At 43.6% G+C, this 16,493-nt stretch overlaps 1 protein-coding gene across 2 annotated transcripts in view; it reads left to right on the forward strand.

Moving 5' to 3' along the window:
• Positions 1–16,493, forward strand: part of cux2b (cut-like homeobox 2b) — a 130,968-nt gene that overhangs the window by 74,932 nt on the left and 39,543 nt on the right. For both annotated transcript variants that reach the window (XM_074669762.1, XM_074669763.1), the window contains exon 4: positions 15,754–15,832. In XM_074669762.1, the coding sequence (XP_074525863.1) occupies positions 15,754–15,832 (79 nt within the window). The remainder of the gene's footprint in view (positions 1–15,753; positions 15,833–16,493) is intronic.

The following is a 16,493-nucleotide window of genomic DNA, read 5'->3' on the forward strand; positions in this document are numbered from 1 at the left end:
TTCAAGGCTCGTTCATCAGTGCTGCTCTTTTTTTTGCGGATGCGGCTCTGGCATGATGTTCCTCCATGCTGAAACAAAGGCAGCGCTGACACCTGTAATTAATTAGGCTATTATGCATTCCGCAATGATAATTGCCTCACTGGAAAGTCACCAGCCTTCTAAGAGGCAGAGAGAGGAGAGGTGGATGGAGAGCACTATCCATCATAGGCGAGGACTCTCTCCTCCTCTCCTCTCCTCCTCGCTGGCGCTCCCCTCGTGTCATGCCGTCTCACCTTGACTAGTGTAGGCAGGGCTGGAGAAACACTGTCAACATGTGTCTGAGGGCGAGACATGCAGCTGTGCCTCCCCCTTGCCAGGGCTGCTCCTCCAGCGGCCTGCCAGCGTCCGTCCACTCCAGGGCTTCAGCTCACATTGGCACAGTTACCCATGACACCCCATCTGTTGTAGCTTTGTTCAGCAGGGCCGTACAGCGGCGGGATAATGGGGGCACTTTATTTTTATAATTAGCCCTTACCTACACTTCTCTTCTCTTCTCTCCTCTTAGCAGCTCACCCAGCTCTGAAATCTAGTCCAGGTGCACTCATTACTACTTTTCACAGCCCTCCCTTTCAGCACATCAACCAGTGCCTTCATCTTAGCCTCACACGCCCCCGCTCCCTCCCATCGTGCCATGATAGATACATTTCCAGCAGCAGACACATTCTCCTCAAGGTTTAGGTCATTCTCTGCATCAAACATTTGAAAGCGCCGGCTCAAAGAAGATGACAACTCCTGTCTTTTGATCTACAAAGACATTCAGAAAAGATTTGTTTTCTTCCCTGCGTTTGTCTCTCGCAGGCTCTTGACTTTGACTTTGGTGTGACTTTGAGATGTAAGTGCCGAGGCTGTTGCTTTTGAGTTTTGTTGAGAGGGCGGGTAACACAGCGATCTGCCGCCTGTTGATGGCGAGGGGCACCCAAAAGGCACCTGCTGCGCCGTGAAGACAGAAGGGCCTTTGATCTGGGTTTAGCGTTGTGCCATGTTCCTATTCTCGGCTGCTTCGTGTGCCACGTCCGTCGGGGTTACGTCAGCTCCACCTTGATCTAAAGCGATCTGCTCCTCTCTCAGCCTGCACGGGTCAGCGTTGCCACAATCCAGAGCTTTTCTCTGAGGTCCTGCTCACTTCGTCTCCTATTACATACAACCCAAACACCTTGGGCTACATATCTTGATGCTTCTGTTTATTCATTCAGGGACATGACCCTGAGAATCAGGATGCAGAGCCGTGGGTCTGCCTGTACCAAAGAACAGCCATGGAGCTGTAAGCTGGATCAAACCGGAGGATTCTGGCACAACTTCAGCGACTGCTGTGAGACTCTTGGAGCAGCAAAAAACAGAAACTTTTACAGAACAAGTTATTACCTCAGGGTCAAAGGTCAAGAGTGTGACCAGGAACATCTAAAAAATGTGCAGTTTGTTAAGACTACATGATGATAAGGAATCCATATTGCCTCTAATTACCTGTATAAACACTGCAATAAGGCCTTTCTCTATGGTGTTAGCGAGGAATGAAATCGTGTTTCAATGTGCATTCTTCATCACCTCTCACCTCTCATTGCTGCTCTGTTAAACCAGTGAGGTCTGAAACCATGGCTCAAAGGTAGGAAACAGTTTCAAAGTGTTAACTCTGTCAAACACACACATTACGTTTACATGCAGCTTGTGAAATTGGTCATTGAACTTAGTCAGCGCAAAATCAGTCTATTAGGATGTATGTAAACAGCTTAGTCGGACCAAGATCAGACTAAGCATAGCTTTGTTGACACACCTAGATTTTGGGATTGCTATCTGATTCAAACAGATTCGACAGAACTCGGCAGGTCTCGGTGCACCTCTACATTTATGCAAATTCTCCCTGGAAGAGGAACTAGATGACCATGAGAAACACAAAGTGGAGATCTGTTTGAACGAGTTTACAACTCACACTGCTTGGTTTAGCAAAAAAGGACACAGCGCCACCTATTGAAGAGGAGTGAGAGGTTCACAGCCAGAATTCTGATACTCTTTTCTGCATGTATACACAGACAAGACTAGACCCCTGCTTTGACTTTACGATCAAGCTATGATCTTAAGGCTGGTACACATCACAGGATTCTCTAAAAACTTCACACATTTAGAGAGTACACACTTGATGATAACAAAAAACAGATCGCACAAGATTTCTCTCTCCTGATCTTACAGTGTGTGGTCTGCACTCTGAGGACACACTGACAGATTCTTCAGGAGAGCTTCAGCTGCTTCACGCTCAATGTTCCAAATCTCGCGTAGTAAAACATGACTTCAGTGTACGTGACGGACGTACAGGAAAAAGCAAAGATGTTTGTTTTTGGACTCTAGAATTTCCCCCCCCAAAAAAAACACACAACAGAAAAGGGCTTATGGAAGGGGTTGTGGAGATGGTGGGGATTTGGGCTGTATGAATAACAATGTGAGTTGTTGGTGAGTAAAGTTGTTTTAAGTTTTACAGATAGATTTCTTACTTCGTCTTTGGTCAGTCAGCTGAGTCAGCTCGCGTCTTGATTGGCTTTGCTCCTGTACATGTGACATTACACGCTGAACCTGCTAAACTCCTCCGGATTTTAAGTCACAAATATTAAACATGTTAATTACCTTATTTTCCGCACTATAAGGCACACATAAAAAGCCTTCAGTTTTCTCAAAAGCCGACAGTGCGCCTTATAATCCGATGTACCTTGTATATGGATCCATATTGATTAATCATGGCTACTGTAGTCAGGGGGCGTCGGAGTAACAGCGGTAAGCAGTAAGAACCTGTAAAGAGGAATTCTGCTGAGTGCTAACATTAGCTCACAGGCTGGCCCGGGTTTCTTCTCTTGTTTATTGTTAGAGCAATACAGCGCCCCCCAAAGGTATGGCATGTGAACTGATCTCTGGAAACGGCTTTTGTGGACGGCAGAAACGGCTTCGTCTTTACAGCACACTTTTTTTGAAAACGGCACAGAAAATAGTTGGATAGGAAAATGTGCAGCTCCGTGTGGATGTAGCCTGAGTTTGACTGACTTATTGACTGTTTTGTTGACATTCCCTTTAGCGCAGCTCTATCTAGTGGATACATAACGCAACCCCAGCCACTACTGTAGCTTCTATCCTATGCGCCTTATAAATAGGCCAGTCATTGAAGGTGCGCCCTATATTCCGAAGCGCCTTGTAGTGCGGAAAATACGGTATCTACGAGGCCTTTAGAGATATCACTCTTAACACACTCCACAGGAAAATCACACATGATGTCATCAGACAATCAGGCCTTTGCTGGCTTTAATTGTAAGGGGGAGACTGGGACAAAAACAGCCCAATTATCCTGTAGTGTGTACCCACCTTTAGACGGACTGCTGTGTGCATGTAAACACACTGAGGGTTTACAATGAACAGCTGCTGGCATTCTTTCTCCAGTACAAATCCAGCTCTGTTCCAGCAGAAGTTGCTCTAAATGTTGGGTATTTGTAGGTTTCTTTTCTTTCACTCCTCTGTCCAGACTGAGACTGCCCTGGCAGAGCCCTCCAAGTTTTTCCAGCTGACTCTCTTCTTCTTTTTCTTAAAGTGGTTCTGGCTCGGGCTGATGCTTTGGCTCATTATCTTGCTAAAGATAAAGACCAGGGTCATTCCAGAGGGTACTGTATGGGGAGCTGTTTTTGGTTTAGGGTGCCTCTCACTCTGTACAAGCCCCAGACCCTGGATCCAGCAAAAGAGCCCCAGACCATGTTCCCTCTCCCATGTTTACATTTGATGTCACACACCTTTCCTTTGCCTGCTGTACGTACGGCGTACAAAAAATATTTGCGATGAAGCAAAGGTTTTAAACTTTGATTCGTTAGTTCATCTTCCTGTCTTAAGTAGTCCACTGATGGTAGGGATAGGTACTGAAATAGGTAATTTTATAGGTACCTACCGAATTCTGTCAAAAGTACCGGGTACCGATTCACATCAAATCAAAAAGTTTAGGTAGTTTAGATACCTAACTGCATCCTTGTGACTGTGAAGGAGTGGAAGAGTAGGTGATTTTCTATACGGGACATGAACACAGCATTTCAAGTTTATATATTGAAGAATAAATAAGTTAAATTGAAAAAAAATCACATTTTATTATTAAAAAATTGGTATCTTTTTTACCACAAAAACGCAAAAATGTCCTGTTAAGTACCGGTATCGCTTGCCAGGTACCGGGCATCGGTACTGTATGGTTTCAAATCTAAAAGGCATCCATCCCTAATTAGTGGTGTGTTCATGGCCCAGGTGAGCCTCTTTTTCTTCCCCTGCCTCTGTCTCAGTGATGAATGATTTTGTTTCTGCAGTCCGACCTGTCAAAGCTGCTTCTCACAGTCTTCTCTTCACAGTAACTGAAACTGAGACTGTTCAAGCTGTGAAGCTTGAAGCTGCATGGATTAAAAAGAGTAGCTGTCAATTTTTGACTGCAAACAGGCATTTTTAAATGGGTACTGATGGGGATTTTTCAGATTTGGAGCCAGCCTCAAGTGGACTGCTGAGAAACTACACTTTTGTGCTTTCTATTTTGCCTTCATCCTGCATAAATGGTAACTTTCTTTTAGGACTCTACCTCGAAATACATTACAATGTAATGTCAAACTAAAGGTAGCATTAGCACTTAGCTTGGCGCATACAGCCTCAGGATACAGCTTGCATGGGTTTATATTAATCTTGTTTAGTGACTTATTTTCCACGACCCCTCCCATTATCATCAGCAGAGATAAGTTGGTTTAAAAAGCAGTCAGCAGATCTAGATTGTCATTTTTCTGTTAATCTTCGTTGTCCTTTAGTAGAACTGAGCAGCTCTGATAAGTCTGGTGTTAAACAAGATGTTTTCTGTCCCTCAGTTTGTGCTGTTCTGCTGAACACAGCCACACAGGCAGCAAATAAAAGGTACAAAAGAATATTGGTCAGCTTTGACTTTGTTTTGGGCTGAGGCAGCAGCTCTGCAGCGGCAGAGTAGTGGTGGCGTTAGTCCGATGTAAGTGCCGTGTGTTGACTGACAGGCTCTACTGATTGGAATTGACGTGGCGACGAGATGTGTGTCAGTGCTCTGACTGCTCATCTCGACGGGCATCCAGAGACGGCCACAGCCACCGCCATGCTGCTACCATCGCTCTGAGATGGGTGTCACCATGATTAAATCTGCCCTCAAACATAGTCAGAGTGTTGTCTGCACCAGCGTGTGTGAGACTTGATGTGTGTGTTTGCATGCTCCCAGGTTCAAGTGCGTGTAATTGTGTGTATGTGTGTGGGTGTGTGTGTGTATACATGTTTCTGTCCAGACTGTATTGCAAAAGTGTTTACCTCTGCCCCTCTCCTCCACCCACTCATCAGTCACTCCACACCAACTCATCTCTCCCCCCGTCTGTCTGTCCTCTGAACCTACACTCAACACAAAGCAAACGCCAGCAGTGACTCAATCACAAGAGCTGGGTGGCACAGAAAAACGTCAGCCTTCTCCTGCTCCAGGGGGTGCAATTTGGTTTTACATGTTTCTTTTCAAACAGGCTCATCTCTGACAAAACAAACCAGAAAACCTGAAGACTTTCAATAAACTCAAGATGCATCTCTCCGTTCACGTCAGTTATCAAATTAGCCCTTTAGCGCTCTTTGGACAGGGAAAAAAAAGCATGATCCATATCATTTTACCAGTGGAGAAACATTTGGTCTAAAGATAAGAAAAAAATTGAAGGAACAGTTCAACACCTCCAACCCAAAACCCTCAAACTGAGCATCAAACTTACCTCCTTTTGCACATTAGGTCCCTTGTGCACGTCCAGCTGTTTGCGATGAAGACAGACTGCTTGTATTAATGGTGAAGGCAGTATGCATGAGTCGGGTTAACACCTAAACTGAGCATTAAATTTAGGCCATGTCCAAACGTAGCTGGGTTTCTGAGTAACAGCATTTATTCTAATTTATTTAAGCCTGTTATCCACAGAACCCACATTTTTACATCAATATTAAACAATGTTTTCTGAAAACTCCAGCCCAAGGGAAGAGTTTGGAAAATCCAGTTTTGTATTTTTATGTATTCACCTGGACCCTGTTCTATGAAGCAAGTTCAGCCTAGCGAGATAGCCTTGGAGCTACCTCGCTGAACTGAGCGCGGTAGCCGGCGGTCTCACTACACGGTTTTACGACGCTGGTTATCAACCTCATAAGTGGATCCAGCTAGGCAATGAGCACGTGCACGCATATAAGGCGGAGCCCGCTGCATCTGACCAATCGGGAACATGGAGCAGTCTGGAGCGTCAGAGCAGGCCGGAGAGAGAAGGACCGCATACTTCACACAGGAGGAGCAGGAGGTGATCATGAGGAAGTATGACGAGCTGAAACATGTAATTAACGTTAAAAGCAACACCGTCGCTGCTGCTGAAGCACGGAAGGAGTGCTGGCAGAAAATTGCTGACTGTCTAAATGCGTAAGTGTGGTGCAAAAAAAATCTTTTGTGCCATTATCATCCTGAAATAGCACTGTTCAACATGCACTTTTACTGTAACATACAACATACCTAATTTATTTCTTAGATGAATTTATTCATTTGTTCAGTCCTATTGTGTTTACATTTTTTGTGTGATATGTAGCCCACATGAGCCCTACATGAATTCCTGTCACAATTTTAATACGAGCAATAAAATATTGTCATGGAACAGAAGTGTTGGCATTGAAGATCTTACTACGGCAATGAGAGTTCTTCATTCCCTTTAACTACCTGTAGAAAGTGTCATGTACGACCAACCCCTCCCCGGAAAACCGGTAACTTTCATAAAGGTGGTCATCCGAAAAAGAGAGTGGGTCGGTGTGGTCCCTGAAAACTCTTGCGCGCCTCGGACAATGCGAGCTCCAATGTCCACCGGATCCTCTAAGAACGGACAAGCCATTTTCTCGCGAGGGCTCATTGGTCAGTGGGCGGGGTTTTTATAGTCGGCGAGTTCAATCTGGAACCTAAACTGCCCCGGAGCAGGTTAGTCGTTCAGCGTATGTTGCCATGGAGACTCGCCTCGCTGAGGAGTGATCCCGTGTCATAGAACAGGGAATCCGGAACCTATCCTCAAAGCTACCTCGCTAGGCAGTAATCCTGCTTCATAGAACAGGGCCCTGGGTTTGATTGGCTGGAATGTCTGGAAAAACACGGCCAGATATGGGTTTGGCATGTTTCAAGCCACGCTTGTTAACCCATTTACCCAGTACATGTGGACAAAAATAGTTTTGAAAATGGTTGAGGAGGGTATTCATTTTTGAAAATATCTGACTTCGTACAAGGCCTTACAGGCGGTAGACCCCGCCATTAAAGATGCCAACAACAGGATAACTGCACTTGTTGAGTAAAGGTGGTGGACATTGTGCTAATGCGTTACTGTCCAGTGTAGCAGTTCCTCCACACAACTGTATGATTATTGTAATAGCCTTCACTGGACAAGGCTCACACGTCTGAGGAATACCTTTCTTGTTTTTTTTGAGGGTCTTTTTAGGATTTGTTCAGTTACTTTTGGGTCATTTTAAATTGAAAAGTAAAGAAAGCGTAGTTCACTTTGTCATGTATTGTTATACATCATTATATTTAGCTCAAAAGTATTTTTCATTGGACATATTACGCTGGATATAATATATCCAACATTAGCGATGTGTTACTATTTGTTACATTCCTGTTTAATGACGGGGGAGCATCAACTGTATAAAACATGGACACAGCCTCCATGGCATCACCCATCTGTTCCTGAAACAGTGAAAGAAGCCAATAGGGGGTATGCACATGATGTCTCAGCAAGCAGAAGGGTGTTGGTTACGCCCACTGAGTGGCAGCGTTGGCTTAAATACCGTCAAAACTTTTAAACAATTTCAAAAAAAGGGGAAGAGCTGTTACGCTATTAATTGAGCGAACATGTTTGAAAAGCAATCAGAGCTATATTTGGACAAGCTACTGAAAGACAGAGAGAAGAGTAACTAATGGATCGCTGCAATGTTCAGAAACAATCCGGGCAACGATAGCTGGATTTGCGGTTCCCATTTTGTGTCAGTTTACGTTAAATTATGCTGTATTTTTGGATTAAATCATTCCTTAAATTACAAAATCTCAAAATGATAGCATTTTTCATAACGGAAACATTTCTGTCTTTGTGCGATTATGAACGTTGTGCTTGACATGATTTGTAAACTAGCTTACAAGCTGTTTTCTAAGTAAGAGGGAACTCCAGCACAAGCAGATGTTACTGTGTTGTATGAAGTATTTGATATTAGCTTTACTTAAACACCATTATGGGGACTATACATCTGTTAATGATATAGTCTATGTTAAATACCAAAGGTACAAATAGATAATAAGTGTATTCACTTGGGTAAATACACTTAATACAGTAAATTGGATCATATAGAGGCTTTTGTAGCTTTCAGGCATTACATTGAGTGTTTTCCTGGCGTAGAAATATGGTACAAATAAATGTCACTGTAAGATTTCCAGTCACATGTCAATATTCGTGGACCCCTGGTTCTCTGGTAGCTTTAACAAATCAATGTTGAGTCCAACTCTCCATAATTTTATGTCATATTCCACATTTTAACCGGTCTTTCCGTGTTTACTGCTGCTCTCCAAAATACTAGGTGAGGTTTGTTTTGCCACTCAGTCCGACTAAAGTGGGCGTGTCCCAAAGGGGAAGTGATGTAAGCGCATATCCTCTATAGGTGGATGTAGCTATATTGCATATGTGCAGGCTTTGAGCTTCCTTTGTAACAGCTGTAGGATGCCCATCGGTCATGTGAACTGACTCTGATTGGACAACCAGCTGATCCTAATATCTTCTAAACCACCAAGTTAAGAAAAAAAATAACTCCCTGTTCAGTGTTTGCCAATAGCAGTTAGTGTTTCAGCCCCAAGCCGTTTTTTTTAAACAGACTGTAAATATGTTTTTAATGCTGTAGAAGTCTTGCTTATGTCTTAAATTGTAGTCTTTCTGCAGCCAGCCTCAAGGTGATTCTCAATGAACAACAACTTCTAGCACTTCTTCATAGGCTTCGTTTTTCTTAACCAGATGTTGCCCCTCGTGGGGGAGGCGTGCTCTTCTAGTCTCAGACTTTGGCATTCCACGTAGGCCTGTGACAGGGCAGGGGGCTCAAGAACAGAGCCATACTGCTGAATATTATCTATTGCATGCTAATAATGAATTTTAACAAGAGTGGTCCTGACTGAAATACTTTTTTCTGCTGTTTTGAAAAACAATCTGTTAAATCTTTGGCCGTCAGGTTTGAAAACTCAGTAGGACCAGCTGTAACTCATGTATGGAAAAATTAATTGATTTTGCAGCCATGCATGTTGTTCTTCTGCTCCTCCTCAGAGAGTTTGGGTTTAATCAAGTTGTCAATGGCAGATTTAAATGTTTGGTCAAACAAAACCAAAGACATCATGCCGTGCTCTGGGAGACTGAGACAGACCTTTTTCTGTTTTCATATATTTTATGGAATTAATGGGTAAATGAAACATTTGTCTACAATTAAAGTAACTGCTTATTCCAGCTCTTATCTGTTTTATTGCACTTAGAGACATCTAACACACTTATTACAGTACATACTTTAAAAAACCCTGCTGAGCTTGTGTGGAGCCTCATTCTTAAATTTCCACTGATGCAATCATTAAAGGAAGGGTGAATAATAGTAAGGATATAATTAATTGTAAGTAAAAAAGAAAAAAGCTGTGAGAAGGAACTTGGGAGATGGATTCCCAGATAAAGACCTACTTTTAGAGTAAAAAGTCTTTTTAATTAAAAACAAAGTTTTCAATACGATCAGATCCAGTGTTTTGGAAATGCATGCCAGGTGTAGGGATGGGTACCGGATTAGGTACTTTTACGGGTACCGACTGAATTTTGTCAAAAGTACCAGGTATGGATTCACGTAAAATCAAAAGGTAGCATGTTTAGGTACCTAAATGCATCCTTGTGACTGTGAGGGAGTGGAAGAGTAGGTGATTTTCCATGCTGGACATGAACACAGCATTGCAAGGTTATAATTTGAAGAATAAATATGTTAAATTGAAAAAAAATCTATACTTTATTATTGAACAAACTGATATTTTTTTTACCACATAAACACAAAAAAGTACCAAAAATTGGTACCGTTGAGTACCGATACCAATTGCCAGGTACCGGGCATCGGTACCGTATCATTTTAAATGTGAAAGGTACCCATCCCTAGCCAGGTGTGCATCGTCTTTAACCTCACCCTCGCATCACTTATTTTAACACCAGGCCCGAGTGTTTGTCAGGATGCCGGTGTGTTCTTCAGGAAGGTGTTGTGACAAGTGGTGTTGTGGCAGTGGTGGGCTTCCCACTGTTTTGTTCTAATAAGCATGGAGTGGGACCGGGGTTGTTGTGACATCCTGTCAGCCTGTGGGCTGGACCGGCGCTCAGCGAGCAGCACAGTAGGATGGACTCGCCATGATTGTGCACTGACCTTTGCATCATGGGGAAGATGACAGGTAATTTAGAGGCCTCAGGGACCGAGGAACCATACATTATCTGTCCCCAAACCACCCACAGCACCGAACACATCCACCTCAAGATAGGAGCGGGGTATCTGTGGAAACAGAGCTGTGTATGTGTGTGAGTGTGTGTACATCCAGACATATAGAGACGCTCTGAGGCCCCCCTGTTGGGCCCTGACACACGCCACCATCATCTTCACACACTTTAATCACCTTCATCATCACAACCCATCCCCAAACAAACCCACTCACAGGGGGTGGCAAACTGGTAAGGCAGAGAGGGAAAATGATGATTTAGAGTGATAATTGCATAATCACCAGTTGTGATAATTGTAATTGATGACTGCATAATTGCTAATTGCACTCTTTATGGGAACCTCTCTTTTCCGTTGTCTCTGTGTACGTCGCTCACTAGCCCTTCACTCTGCTTCAGCCTCCTCCTCCTCCTCCTCCGTTTATTTCCCCTTCTCCAACACATGCTCGCCTGTTGTCTCACAGACACATACAAACCCAGGAGCACACACTCACACACACACACACTCACACAGACAGACTCACTAGCGGGTACTGTAAGTATTCTCAAAGGCTTATCAGTAAGTATTTCCCAGCAGCCTTGTCCCAGAGGCTGTGTTCTGCCCACTCTGTAGCTGCATGAAGAGTTATGGAGGAGCGCTAACAGGTTTCCTTTGTCTCCCTCCTGCTACCCTGCCCCAGGCTTTACTCCTGCTTGTAAAATCAACCTGTGGCCAAGCCCATTCCCGTGACAGTCGTATCCTTTATCACAAAACGGGAGAAAACAAAGAATGCTGTGAGCCGGAGTCAGGGCCGGAGCTGTTTCCTGCATCCAAAAGAGGAGCAGAGATTTGCCAGTTGTAGTCCTTCTTGAAGCCCTGCTCCTCTTTCTAACAGTGCTGGTATCTGTTCGTGCGAGACTCCAGGCTTTGAAATCTACTGTGCGTGGCTGGAGGTGGATTAGCATGGAGATAAAGATGAGTCCCTGATCAGCCCATATTATGCACGACACCTCAGAGTGCTTTGATGATAGCATGGGTGGGTTGTGGGGGGTATCTATACGCATAGCAGGCACTAACGTGAGAAGGCATCAGGCAGGCGTGTGATTGATGTCTCTGCTAGCGTCTGTAGGCAGGTTAATGGTGTGATTGTGGAGGTAATCTCTGTGTTCTCTCGTTAAAGGATGATGGAGGGCCATGAGACCTGAGAGTCTCTGGAAAAGGAGCCAGAGCTGTTACCTTCACAGGATCTCAGGCTTTTTATACATTCAGTTTGAAGCCTCACTTGATGTATATGCTGGAGAGGAAGCCCAGCCAGCCGGCCAGCTGAGTGCCTGTGTGCAGCTGATGGCTGGATTCAGACGCCCTGCTGCTGTGGTCATGTAGCAGCAGTGTTTGCCTGGGTTGGTAACACTTGGTGTGGATGTGACATGATGCTGCAGGGGCTTTGTGGGAAGATGGAGAGTACGGGTTGGTTGTTGGTTGGTGGTGACAGTCAGGTTCATAGGCTCATAAAAACAGTGAGTGTAACGTGGATATTAAGCAACACACCTTGTTTATGAACTCACACATGAAGCTGAGAACTGTCCACTGTAAAAAGATTGTCGCAAGTTTCACTGTAAAAGCTTTTACACTATCATTGCTGATTTATTTTCCAACAATCCTTTGCTGTTTACAGTAATACACCAAATAGACCTTTACCATTTGCTTTCTACAGATATTACGTTAAAATACTGTTAATACTACAAAAAATGTTTTGCAGTTGGGTGGCAAAATTCTATGAATTTTCAAAGTTGGAAACTTCCGCGAGAATTTTTTAAAAATTAATGGGAGTTTTTGGGGAATTTTAGGAATTTTTGGGAATTTATATTAACTGCATTTACCAGCTCATATACATGTGTAAATATTAAACATTTTGCTTTGTTATAAGCAGATGTGCATGCAAACATGTCCAATGCAACATTTTTACATGAAATTATTAATTAATTTTCTGGGACTTTTGGGGAATTTTCCCTAACTTTGTCTAACTGTCATGAATATAGGTATAATTATTTGTCATAAGCAAACATAGAAGCAAATCTTCCTGATACAACATTTATAAATAACACTAATACATTTTTAGAACTGTGGACCTTTAATGGTTTCTTTCACGGAACAACAAAAAAAGGAATAGTGAAAAATGAAAAGAGATGCTGGTGTTCACATAAGCCTCCACGCCCCCCAAACATGCATTTGTTCGTCTAACTTTACGTTGAGCCATACAATCAAAGGTATTCACCCTCATACCATTATCTAAACTTACCTTAACAGGACTTTTAGACTTTAAACCCAGAAATGTGGTCTCATTGTAAACACTGTTAGCCAGTGAAGTATTCACTGATGATGATGATCAAATGTGCTTGGATTTGTTTGCACACCTGGTTCATGGTACACAGTTGAATTTGCATAGCATGCTGTTTTAACAAAGATTAATCTTGAAAACCACATTCAAGTTGAAAGCAACAATATAACCTGGAAATTTCCCAATTTTTTAAAAAAATTCATTGAAATTGATGGAAAAAAAACCTGAATATTTCTACTATTCCCAAGCTTTTTTTCCTCCACGATAAACCAACTTCATTCCCAACAAATTTTAGAAACTAATAAAACTGGGGGTAAAACAGAGACAAGAAAATGTGAACTCGTTCATTATTTAACAACTATTTTTTGCCCTCAGTGCTCTGAAGCTATATTTATAAGCAGTAGCACATATTAACAAACACTGTTTACATTGAGTATATAAAGTGTTACAATTGATTTAATCTACTTATAGAATAGCAAAGAATAGAATAGAATACAATACAATACAATACAATAAAATACAATAGAAAACACGTGTTTTCTATTGTATTTTATTGTATTGTATTGTATTGTATTCTATCTTCTCCTGAATTTCCCCTCAGAATTAAATACAGTACTGTATTTAATTCTGAGGGGAAATTCAGGAGTCACAGCAGCAATCAAGAAAAGAAAAGTAAGAAAGTGTATAGAAAGTGCAAAAAGGTCCATAAGAAAATAGATGCTGACAGCTTGTCCATCATTGTCCAGTTCAGCCAGCCTCCACCTCCACAGGGTCCAGAACTGAGCTTCTTCAGCAGTCTGTTCAGTCTCTGTCTCCTGGATCCTGTCTGCTCACAGCAGGTGAAGCTCTTTCAGTGTGGTGTTGGTGTCTGATGTTAGCTCTGTTAGCCATGTCTGTGAATAGCATGATGCTACTCTGCTTCCTGGTATTCCCTCTGTTGCTGGGTCAGCACAGCTAGCTTGTCCATCTTATTGGAGATAGATCTTACGTTCCCAATAACGATGGAAGGAAGGAAAGGTTGACGTCGTCACCTCCCAGCTCACACCTGAGAACCAGCACGTCGCCCTCACCTCCCTCTCCTTACCTTGTGGAGAAACATCCGGCCTTGCACCAGTTAGCATCAACATGCTACAGGCTGCTAACAGCTGAGTTCACATGTAAACAATGCAGCTATGGTTACATGTAGGATCTCCAGACAAACACAGGAGAAAAAGTAGTAAAAATATCACAAAGCCACAAAAAGTTTGGTGTCCATGACCAACAATGAACCATACAAAGTGATGATCCACTCCAAATACAAAGATGACGAAAAAGAGACGAAAAATTTACAAGAAACGGACAAAGAGCGAGCTGCTGCAACAGCTAACCACAACCAATAGGGTGGTACCTAGCAACATACAGACAGATAAAGAGTATGCCATTACAGTGTCATATGGAATTTGGATATTCACATCAACAAATATTATAAAATTCAATTAATAGTTTTATTTTAACCATCAGTGTTTACTTAAATCAAGGTTGGATTCTTTAGTCTAACAAACCACGATTTAAAATTTCACGTGGAAACTTTGAGGGACCTTTCCTGTAATCTACCACAAATTTCCCTGGTTACTGTGCTGTTGGAGCTTTAACGTGTGCTGTAAGGAGAGGAGAGGAGCAGCCTGTAGCTGGTTGGGGTGTTGGTCTGTAAGGGGTTAAATTGGGGTACGGCTGAGTGAGACAACAGCACAGTGTAGTCGAGAGCTGGCTGAGAGCTGCAGACTATTGCATCTGTATTGATTGGGCTCCAGCCTTTTCCATTTCCATGAACTCCTTTGAGCTGCTCCGAGTGGGAGTGATGTGGGGATTTGCTTGATCTTTATGATATTTCTTTAAACATGATGCTGTCGTTATGCCTCCCGAGGGAGGACGCCAGCCATTTCCAGTAAATCAACAGCTCTGTGTGCCTCGCTTTTTCAACACACCTTATTTATAACCCCACTAAACAGGCCTCAGATCACCAGCACCACCAGCTCCACCAGCGGCAGCAGCACTCCCTGAAGTGGCCCCGGCCTTTTCAAAATAAACGTTTTTTCCTCCTTTAGGTTTCATCTGCCTCCATGAGCCGTTTTCTTGACCCTCAGCACATCGAGCTGATCTAAGAGAGGCTGTAATCACCAGTGACAGAAAGCCATCGACAATAGATGACAATAATTTGAACTCCGTCTGCTCTATGAGCGGGGGGTCGTTTGGAAGAGCCTGATCTGAGTCACTGTCGCAGAGCAGAGGACGCAGCGCGGCAGCATCACTGACTCCTCTGACTCGCAAACAGGCGTGCGGTCCTAGCGGGAGGCTGGAGCAGGATAACCCACATACCCACTAGTGCAGGTGCCCTCTCCATGGGGCCAGGTGGTGGCTAATTCACTTTCTTTGTCCCTCCTAATGAATCGTTAATTGGTTTGCATCACCCGCAGAGCCGGGGATAGCAGGTGCCGAGTGCTGCTGGTGATGGAGGCCAGTGTCACAGGCGAGCCTTCACACAAACACTGTCACCTACATTTAACAGGCCAAATGTCACCTCGCAACATGCAGCCGCTCAGCTGTCAAAAAAAAAAAAAGAGAAGCAGGAGGAATAGCGACACAGTTTACTCCTCGTTCCTGTGGTTGTGAGTGTTTGTGTGGACGCAGCTTCTAGACTGGTTAATGTCTGCAGATCTAACGTTTGTACACAGGGGCAAATCTAGATTATCGCTGATCTGCTGAGTGTAATTTAAGATTTCTCTGCTCTGTGTCAAAGCATCAAACAGATAGGTGTTAAATGTGCCATGCATCGTGAGCTGACACATGTGCCAGGATTATATCAGTCGATGTTCACCGTAATGCCGTCTTCTTCCCTGCAGGTGGTTGCTCTGAACAAGCGCAGTAAGGAGGCCGAGTCTGCATTCCTGGGAATCTACAAACAGCTTATCGAGGCCCCAGGTGAGTCTCCCACTAAGACCAGAGATGTGCCTCTGCACAAACAGCAGTATGAAGCAGCACACACTCACACATCTAGCATTATCTCCCCCATGTTGAAAACATCACTCTCCAGAGACGCATGAGTCCTCAGACCTCCACCTCTACCACAGGACCGGCTCTGTAAGCACACACGCAGACATTTATCATATATGAAGCAAAGTAATTTCATTCCATGGATAAATATGGTGCAATAGCACATGGATGCAGGGTACATAAAACCATATACCCTGTGGCTCTTATCTATTTTTCAAAGTCTGCGCTCTCAGAGTGGTTTCCAAAACTCTGCGTGAGGCCACTTCAAAACCCAGCACTGGTCCTTGAGTGTAGCCTGGCTGAGCAGCGAACACATCCTTGAGGAGCTCTGCTGTTGATTGTGGAGAGCCAATTAAAATCCCAACTGAAGTCTGGCTTCTTGTGGAAGGCAGGCCTGATGAAGCCAACAGGGGGAGCGGCAGAGAGGAAGAGACAGGGGGAGAAAAGGTAAAGACAGTTTGGTTAGAGAGCTAAAAAAAAAAGCCAGATTGTGCCTACTGTATATTCAGTTGTTATTCCAACGCCAGGGCACACATGCACTCAGTTGCTTTTTGTTGCAGGAGACAGGAGCAAAACGCTGCCCAATCTC

This window comes from Halichoeres trimaculatus, unplaced genomic scaffold (assembly GCF_033239565.1).
Source record: "Halichoeres trimaculatus isolate MK-OKI-2021-1 unplaced genomic scaffold, fHalTri1.1 fHalTri1_scaffold_5, whole genome shotgun sequence".
Taxonomy (NCBI): Eukaryota; Metazoa; Chordata; class Actinopteri; order Labriformes; family Labridae; genus Halichoeres; species Halichoeres trimaculatus.